General features: G+C 43.1%; 1 protein-coding gene and 1 long non-coding RNA gene across 2 annotated transcripts in view; one reads left to right on the forward strand and one right to left on the reverse strand.

The window, feature by feature from the left end:
• LOC125299481 overlaps nucleotides 1–5,232 on the reverse strand; it is a 12,174-nt gene extending 6,942 nt beyond the window's left edge. The window contains exon 1 of the long non-coding RNA XR_007194371.1: nucleotides 4,955–5,232. This is a non-coding gene — a long non-coding RNA (uncharacterized LOC125299481). The remainder of the gene's footprint in view (nucleotides 1–4,954) is intronic.
• The window catches only part of iyd (iodotyrosine deiodinase), a 4,944-nt gene continuing 148 nt past the window's right edge, over nucleotides 5,205–10,000 (forward strand). Inside the window, exons 1-5 of the mRNA XM_048250763.1 lie at nucleotides 5,205–5,391; nucleotides 6,794–6,991; nucleotides 7,909–8,068; nucleotides 8,632–8,788; nucleotides 9,499–10,000. The exon at nucleotides 9,499–10,000 is cut by the window's right edge and continues 148 nt beyond it. Of these exons, the coding sequence (XP_048106720.1) occupies nucleotides 5,205–5,391; nucleotides 6,794–6,991; nucleotides 7,909–8,068; nucleotides 8,632–8,788; nucleotides 9,499–9,681 (885 nt within the window). The 3' untranslated portion in view covers nucleotides 9,682–10,000. The remainder of the gene's footprint in view (nucleotides 5,392–6,793; nucleotides 6,992–7,908; nucleotides 8,069–8,631; nucleotides 8,789–9,498) is intronic.

Genomic DNA, 10,000 nt, shown 5'->3' on the forward strand with positions numbered 1-10,000 from the left:
CAGGGGAAAAAATAGCATTAGGAAGGAAAAGTCATCTGATTTTTATAACATAATCTCTGGAAGATAAGATTTCGTAGCAATAAATTATTGGATATTGCAAGGATGTGAAATTGCATGCTGGGTACAAAGATGGAGCTCTTGCATCTGATGTGTCCAGTTTACAATTAGCTTTGCTCATCAAAGCATCAATTAGCAGGCATGAGATCTCCATGCAAATTGACTCCAGAGGACGTCCTCACTAATGAGGTCTAATGCTGGGCTTGACACCAGAACTGAAAGGGTTCCTAGCTAATGCCTTAAAAGCTCCACATCTGATGCCTAATTTCTGAGAATGTGTGTTTGTGTGTGTGTTGAACATCAGATTGCTATATTGCTCTCCCTCCCTCTCTCTCTGTCGATGTATCTTTCTCTTTCAGTGTGTTCATCTCTCTCTCTCTCTGTGTTTGTGTGTGAGAAAGAGAGAGAGGGAGAGAGAACAAGTGTGTGTGTTTGTGTTTCTCATTCTCACTATATGGTCTAAACTACCAAGTGGAATGAAGATGAATGGACTTTCCGCCAGGTACTCTCTCCTCATGGTGTGAGTTGTGTGTGTGTGTGTGTGTGTGTGTGTGTGTGTACTTTCAGCCAGGTACTCTGTCCTCGTGGTGTGAGTTGTGTGTGTGTGTGTGTACTTTAGGCACTCTCTCCTCATGGTGTGAGTTGTGTGTGTGTGTGTGTACTTTCAGCCAGGTCTCTCCTCGTGGTGTGAGGTGTGTATCTGGCTACACTAGCACTAGTGTGTTCTGGCCAGCATCACCTGTAAGGACCTGAAAGAGCTGATGTCATTTTGGATCATCTTCATACAGTGTGTTTCAGCCTTCAGTGCAGGATGAATGGCGTGATTGAAATGCCATTGTGGGGACAGTAATGGGCCTCTTGGACGTAGAGAAGTGACTATGGCTCAGATGAATGGTCCAGATGGCTCCTCAGTAGCATTTAGACAATATCTCACTCAAATGACCCTTCACACACACACACACACACACACACACACACACACACACACACACACCATATGAGAGACATCTGTGACTGAAATAGAGCATATAGGTACATCGAGATAGCTTTTTGGTGGTGATGCTCAGTTGGGGAGCTATAATTGCATGGTTAAAGCTCTGAATGGTCCAGATCCTTCAAATGTGTTGTACTGTGTTGTACTGGGCTCAGGAATCTGCCGTGTGATTGGTTGCTGGCGGCTGTCTTGGATGTGATTGGCTCTTGGCCAGGGCAAGAACTGAATGTGAATTTATTAATGACACGTATAGAGAAAGATAATCAGCTCAGACAGCCAGACAGATTACTGGAACAGTGTGTGTGTGTGTGTGTGTGTGTGTGTGTGTGTGTGTGTGTGTGCGCGCGAGTGCCATACTGGAAGAATAGAGACAGAGGCATCACACCATCTGTTTCTATTATTTCATCTCTTGAGGAGAAAAAAAACAAGCCTCTATAATCCAATATAAACAACAGATATAATCTACATGCTGTGTGCATTAGTCAAAAACAACAACAACAACATGGCAAAAACAGAAACATCCAGAGAGTAGGGAAAGAATGCTGTGGTGTGAGTGCGTCATAAATAATATTGTAACAGCCTGGAGTAACACATAACAAACACATAACACAGCTGATATGATGTTCCAAAGGCCTGTGAAACATTCTAATGTCAGCCGAAAGTTTTGTTATCGCTACGGAGACACATACAGGTCACAATGAAATAGAACATTCTAGTGTACGTCTTTGGGTTCTACCAGAGCCATAAAGTATGGCTCTGGGTTCTACCATCAGTAGTGTTCCATTATCACCATGGAAGCACTACTGCCACTGTATGACATTCAATTTCTAGTTTCAAGCAAAGATCTTAGAGTGGAGTGCTTTAAAATCTTTGGTTTAAAGTTGGTACAGACATGACAGACTTGTATGATCTGTGATCATAATAAATTAGCATGATGGTGTGCATAGAGATGGTGTGTGTTCATTGCATGGTGTCCATACATGATGTGAAAATAGATGGTGGGGGGGGAGAGTAAATGCATGTGTGTGTTGCATGACAGACAAATGTCAGGAAGGGGTGTGTGTGTGTGTGTGTGTGGAGAGAGAGATAGAGATATGAGAGAGAGCGGTGGCATTGTAATGGTGGAGAAAAGTTTTGACATTCTGCCTCTAAACATTATATTCAACCCCATAACAAGGATGGCCAAGTTTGACATGCCCAGCTGGATTCCAACTGAAGCTAGAATGTGAATGGGAGAGATAGACACAGAAGGAGGGAGAAAAAGAGTGAGACTGAGAGAGAGAAGAAGCGTGCATGTGTGTGTGTGTGTGTGTGTGTGTGTTTGTGTGTGTGTGGTGAAGGGGGAGGTGTTGTTCCCCTGAGTAATTCATTTCATCTAAAAATATTGGGCTTGAAAAGGAGCATAATTGAATTGGGAGCTGTGAGATGGGCATGCTGGTTATTGGGAGCTGTGCTGTGGGATGGGCATGCTGGTTATTGGGAGCTGTGAGATGGGCATGCTGGTTGAATTGGGAGCTGTGCTGTGGGATGGGCATGCTGGTTATTGGGAGCTGTGAGATGGGCATGCTGGTTATTGGGAGCTGTGCTGTGAGATGGGCATGCTGGTTATTGGAAGCTGTGCTGTGAGATGGGCATGTTGGTTATTGGGAGCTGTGCTGTGAGATGGGCATGTTGGTTATTGGGAGCTGTGCTGTGAGATGGGCATGCTGGTTATTGGGAGCTGTGCTGTGAGATGGGCATGCTGGTTATTGGGAGCTGTGCTGTGACATGACGTGATGCGTTGTGCTCTTATGTGCTGTGATGTAGGACCACAGCCCAGAACACCAGCCTTTCATCACTCTAATGCAACCTCAACAAGGCCAGACATCACAAATCCTGTGTGTGTGTGTATGTGTGTGTGTTTGTGAGCGAGTGTATGTGTGTGTGAGTGTGTTCAAACGTACTGTATTGAGGAGAGTTTCACTACAGCTGTTTGTGTGTTAGTTTAGTGCCTAGTGGACCTTTCTATCTCTTACATTGTTTCTATAACACACACACGCATGCACACACTCACACACACACACACTTCCTCATTGTCTCTATTACCTCTATGCTTTCAGCTAACAATCCACACAAAACCTTACCTTATTTGGTTTAGCATTAGTGTACTTTGTATTCTACAGTCTGGATTGCTATTACAGTGACTGAATGAATGGCTATGTGTGTGTGTGTGTGTGTGTGTGTGTTGGGTGGGGGTTGACTGTAGTAAATATAACTATATATATATATATATAAATAACAGGACAGCATTTGAAGGCAAAGAGGTCCTTCATACCAAAACCAGATTGGACCATGTAGATTGTTAAAGGACGTACCCAGTGCATCTAAAGTCAACAAAAAGGATCATGTTCCTACAACAAAACCACAAAGTGCAGTATCAGGCTCACCGGGTACGCATGGCAATGCCAGAGATGAGATGCCCCAAATCCTCACGGGGAACGCATGGCAATGTCAGAGATGGCTTTCTTCATATCCTATTCTCCCTATTATCAGTGAGTTCTAGGATCTTGCTTTATGGTAAAAAGGTAAGGAGGGAAAATTGTGTAGCTTTACATACTGATGTAATGGTCACATACACTCAGGTGAGTCTCGAATACTGTAGATGAGTGGGCCAGGCACTCGTGATGTGTGATTTGGCTTTCCCCCTGGTCACCAGTAAGAGATGAACAGAATAAAATGGTCAGGCAGAGAAAAGGCCATCACACTAAAAGCAGATCAGCCCCAGTGTGTCTTTATGTAGGCAACCAACCTCATCTGCAGGGCAGTGGACATCTGGTCAAGCTGGACAGAATTTACTGAGAGGCCATTTGGTCCATTTATCTGTTTGTTTGTGTGTTTGGATCTGAGGCATGTGTCTCTCATAGCAAACACATTTCCAAAAGGCCTTTGATGACATTGAGGGCTTTTGAATATACATCTGAGCTACTTTAGGCTATGTAGCCAAATATTGGGCTGTGTGATATATTTGGTAGGTCTGTGTATGTTTGTGTGTGTATGTATGTGTCCTCCCTCTGTGTGTGTGTGTGTGTGTGTGTGTGTGTGTGTATGTATGTGTTTACTTTCTGTGTTACTGTGCGTTTATATAGTGTGTTTTGTATATTCTGTGTGTGTGTATGGGACGGGGCAATGTATAATGTGTCTGTGTGTGTGTGTGTGTGAGTACGCATGCATGTGTGTGTGTGTATGTGTGTACTGTGTGTGTGTGTGTGTTTTGCCTATGGTGAGTGAGTAAAGCATGAGTGTGGTTGAGCTGTCTGCTCCTCCATGCTCCAGTTGTTTTTATGTAGAGCACATGCCCCAGTGTTTACTCACTACACACACACACACACACACACACACACACACACACACACACACACACACAAAACATGCACTATACACTTCAGTAACACTCATCATGCTCCACTGGGCTGGCCAGTCAGAATAAGGTGTGTGTGTGTGTGTGTGTGTGTGTGTATGCGTGTGACAGAAAGAGATGGGTGCGGGGAGATAGATAGATAGAGATAGATGGATAGACAGATAGACAGACAGATACATAGATAGATAGATAGAGACAGAGAGCGAGAGAGGAAGAGAGAGATTTTAGATATAGCCTACACAGGAGAGGTGTTACATTCCTAGTGCTATAGATAAATAATACCGACAAATTCTTCAGTCATTCCTCTGTTGCTATGGCCGAGAGAGAGAGATGAGTGTAGGTTATCACAGGTTATCACAGCTTCCCCCACTTTAATCTTTACACAATATCGCCCCCTAGCGTCGGGCGTCTGTTCATGTTTTCATTTCCTCTCAAATTCATCTAGTGGTTGACGTGACGTGGCAAATGCCATATTGTAGTTAACCTATGCGTGTTTTCACACTTACCTGCAAGTTGACATTCATTGCATGTGCTATTCAAATGCTACTTCCTGTGTCGATTATTGCAGAATTGTTTGATGATTAACTTAGAAAGGCAAACTCCCCCTGTAATTGACCTCTTTTGCAAAGTCCACTGAACCTCCCTGCCTGCCTACGTACGCCAAGACCTGAATTCTGTTGTTTCTTCTGCTGTCCCAGCTGACTACAACTGAACTTTGAAGAGAGCACTACTGATCCGCTCCGAAGACCTGCAACCATGGCACTCGTCTCAGTTCTCACACCGATCTTAGTGGCTGTATTGTGCGTGGTTATCGCGTTAGTTTTCCGAAGCTTTCAGAACACAAAGACGACTTCGAAGCCGGAGTCCAAACCCAAGGGAGACGAGAGGCCGTGGGTCGACGAGGACCTGCAGGACGACACTGAAATCAGTTCCAAAGACAACGGTACTGCGCGCGCACCTCGCAACGTTCTCGCGTGCCGTTTGTTTTATGTGCGCATTTTATTAGCTTACTGTTATTGTGGGAATTATATTGTAAGCACCAGTTTAAGCTCCCAGTAGAACTACTTGCATGCAGTAACTCGTTTAGAAATGTGTTTTCCCACTGTTTATACTCAGAGGTTAGTAGAGGTTAGGAGTGGAAACAGGTCTTGTGAGGTTATCCATGTGTAGGTTAACAGGTTCGTTACATGACACGTTTTCCTATTATATCATAATGCGAAATTGACTATTATTTACTTGAACAATATGTGTGTGTGCCTGTGTGTATGCGTGTCCCCGAGTTTGTTTCAAGTCACTAGAGTTCATGGAATGGCAGATCATATTATATTGTATTATATTATATTATCTGTTACTTTGTAGAAAATTGCATGGTGAAGTATATATTTTCTGATCATTGTTTATCATATACATTATACTATGATAAAAGGCTACTTTTTGGTTTATTTAAACAAGCTTTTACAAGCTTTTAACTGAAAGAAACAGTAAAATATATAAGAATGATTGGTGCAAATTTGTGCATTTGTTCAGACAATTAAAGGAATTATCCAGAGTAAAATGCACTTTAGATCAATTTACGGATGATTGGGAGTACATACGTTGAGTTGACATCAAAATCATGTCATTTGGATGTGTTTTGAGAAAGTTCGATTTTACCGTTTTTAGTCAAAACTCGTTAGCGTGGAAGTGAGAAGGGCATATTATTTCGCCGCTACAAAACGCTATTTTTATACCTCTTCTACAGTTCCAAACAACATTGCACTTACGTGGTAGTGAGTAGAGGGTCCCTAAAGCCAAACCGAAGTATCCCGAGGTCTTTATGTGGTCGGATAGAGTCCAGAATGAATTTCATCAAGCCAGTACCTTTCCGGAAATGTTGCCATCTTTGCTGCCATCTTTAGGGGAAAGTCCGTAGGACCTATTGCCAAGTGTGGAGTAACACGCTCTGGAAATTCACAATTTCGTCGCCGTTTTTAAAAAAAAAAAAAAAACATATATAAAGAAATAATATGCCCTTCTCACTTCCACGCTAACGAGTTTTGACTAAAAACGGTAAAATCGAACTTTCTCAAAATACATCCGAATGACATGATTTTGTTGTCAACTCAATGTATGTACTCCCAATCATCCGTAAATTGATCTAAAGTGCATTTTACTCTGGATAATTCCTTTGTGAGAATTATGATTTTATAGATACATACAACATAAGTCACAGTTTGTGTCTGTATTATTGCAAAGAATGATGATTCCTGATTTGTGTCTGCATCCATACAAAGGATCATGATTGGTCAAAAGTTGTTTCTTGAAAGGATTGTGATTGGTCGTAACTAGTGTCTGTATCCATTCAGAGGGTGATGATTGGCTGGACAGCGGTGGAGAGGAGGAACTCCCCCATGTTCCGTACACCCCGACGCGGTACCAGCCAGAAGAGATGCTAGAACGTTCTAAACAGTTCTACTCACTCCTGAACCAGAGGCGCTCCGTGCGATTTATTAGTCCAGAACCGGTTCCCCGGTCGGTCATCGATAATGTCATTCTTGCCGCAGGTACACTTCACCACTTCACCTTTGACCTCTGAACTTTGACCCTTTCACCAGGTTCACATGGGGTGGTCACATCCCCAAAGTATTCCCATACCTTTATGTGCCCCTTCAATGCCTCAGTAATGATGTGTGTGTGTGTGTGTGTGTGTGTGTGTGTGTGTGTGTGTGTGATGGGCTAACTGTATGGTGACACAATGGACTCACTCAACACACAGTTTACTTTTATACTGTCTCCCCATCAAGCATTGCATTTACATTACATTTATACATTACATGTATTCATTCTCTTCTCCTTCTCTCTTCTCCTTCTCTTCTCTTATTCATCCTCTTTTCCTTCTCTTCTCTCATTCATTCTCTTATCCTTCTCTTCTCTTATAAATGATATATAATAATAAGTCTTATAACTATAACTAGTCTATATAACATATATGTCTTATCCTTCTCTTCTCTTCTAAATGAGGTCAGACATTCATGCTACATTGTAAAAGGGAGGCCTTAGGGTAACAATAAATACTGCTTTTTCAAGCACCACAAAACAACTACAAGGAGAGAGTGCAGAGTTTAAACACCAGCTAGATTGTAATCATATTCACACACAAACACACACACAGACACACAAACACACACACATACACACATGCAGAGCACTAATACTTATACAACAGTTGATACACTGAAGATGTCCCAATGAATGTAGGAAATGTACAAATGACTTTGCCCGCATATGATTAGATAATAGCATGTTTCATAGAGAGAAGTTGATCAATACTTGGTCAATCAAATAAAATGATCACTAATTGATCAGATTCCCAGACAGCACCTGCAGGCCTCAGATGTATGTATCAGATTAGCTAGTTTATCAGTATTGATTGATCAATTAAAGTGATTGGTAACGGATTGATTGATTGATTGATTGACAGGCACGGCCCCCAGTGGTGCGCACACGGAGCCGTGGACGTTTGTGGTGGTGTCCGAGCCCGAGACCAAACACAAGATCCGCCTGATCGTGGAGGAGGAGGAGGAGATCAACTACAAGCAGAGGATGGGCAACAAGTGGGTCAAGGATCTGGAGAGGCTCCGGTAAGTGTGTGTGGGTGTGTGTGTGTGAGTGTCTGAGTGTGTGTGTGTGTATAAGTATATATACTCTTTTGATCCCCTAAGGGAAATTTGGTCCCAAATCCCAATCCGTGAATTAGTGAAACACAATCAGCACACAGTGAAGTGAAGCACACACTAATCCCGGCGCAGTGAGCTGCCTGCAACAACTGCGGCGCTCGGGGAGCAGTGAGGGGTTAGGTGCCTTGCTCAAGGGCACTTCAGCCATGCCTACAGGTCAGGATTCGAACCTCCAGTTACAAGTGTGTGTGTGTGTGTGTGTGTGTGTGTGTGTGTGTGTGTGTGTGTGGTGTGTGTGTGAGAGTAGGTATGTGTCTGATTGAGTGTACTTGAGTTTGTGTGTACACAGTGTCTCTGTCTCTGTCTTTCTGTGTGTGTGTGTGTGTGTGCGTGCACCGAGCGTCGTATGTGTGTGATCGAGTATATGTGTTTGAGGTGTTTTAGACATACATTTTAGAACTTTTAGAACTTACTTTACATATACACTGAACTTCTATCCTTTCTCACACCCTCTCTCCCTCCTGCAGGACGAACTGGGTAAAGGAGTATCTGGATGTCGCTCCGTATCTCATCCTGATTTTTAAGCAAGCCTATGGAATCCTGCCCAATGGGAAAAAGAAAACTCACTACTACAACGAGATCAGCGTGTCAATATCCTGTGGTCTACTACTGGCTGCACTGCATGTGAGACACACACAAGCATGCACACACACACACACACACACACACACACACACACAGAGACACACACACAGAGACACACACACACACACACACACACACACACACACACACACACACACACACAGACACACACACACACACACACACACACACACACACACTAACCCTCACATAAACACACAGACACACACACACGCATGCGCACACACAACTTCAAGAACTAATCATAATAATGTAACCTTAATGTACTACGTTGTGTTTTGCTGGGTTGCAAACTTGCAACATTTTGAATTGAGAGGTGGGAATGCTACCAACAGATAAATGCAACCCATGGGTGCTAATAGATAAATGCAACCCGTGGGTGCTAACAGATAAATGCAACTCATCGGTGCTAACAGATAAATGCAACACATGGGTGCTAACAGATAAATGCAACTGTGATAAATGATAAAAGATAAATGCGTCTGTCGCTAGCCCATCTCTAAAGGTGTTGGGGAGGGGTGGCCACTCATTGCACAGAACTTTATATAGATGTCCATCCACACAGAGTGACTTACACATACTCATTTTAACAAACACAAATATACACAACTCCGATGGAACTCATATTTTGTCATTTTTAAAAAAAAGTTCCTGTCAGTCTTTGTCCTCTTCCTCTGAGCTGTCGAGCTAAGCTTGATTGACGCTGCTCTCCTCCAATCCCGTGACAGAATGTGGGACTGGTTACCGTGACGACGACGCCTCTGAACTGCGGGCCACAGCTGAGGGCCCTCCTCCGTCGTCCTGCCAATGAGAAGCTGCTGATGCTACTTCCTGTCGGCTACGCTGCAGCTGACGCTACCGTGCCCGACCTCAAACGCAAACCCCTGGACGACGTCATGGTCTACATCTGATGAAATCATGGTCTATGTCTGATGACATCATGGTCTACATTACCGATTTGGACAAAAGCGTATCCATAACCATAAGCATACATCTGCTGACATTATGACTACATATGATCCCATCAGCATTCTCTTGAGTTAACATAGGGAAATGCTGAACCAACATCATACTTTTTCTTGATAAACTGTAAAATGAATCAGGAAGTATAGTCTTTCTGTGCAACTTGAAATGATTATCCTGAGGCCTTGAGTTGAAAGTAGATTGAATTAAACTCATCCAGTCATGACTTTGTCTGCAGAACCTGGAAGAGACTCTGCTGTTGTAGAT

Source organism: Alosa alosa, chromosome 8 (genome assembly GCF_017589495.1).
Source record: "Alosa alosa isolate M-15738 ecotype Scorff River chromosome 8, AALO_Geno_1.1, whole genome shotgun sequence".
Lineage (NCBI taxonomy): Eukaryota > Metazoa > Chordata > Actinopteri > Clupeiformes > Clupeidae > Alosa > Alosa alosa.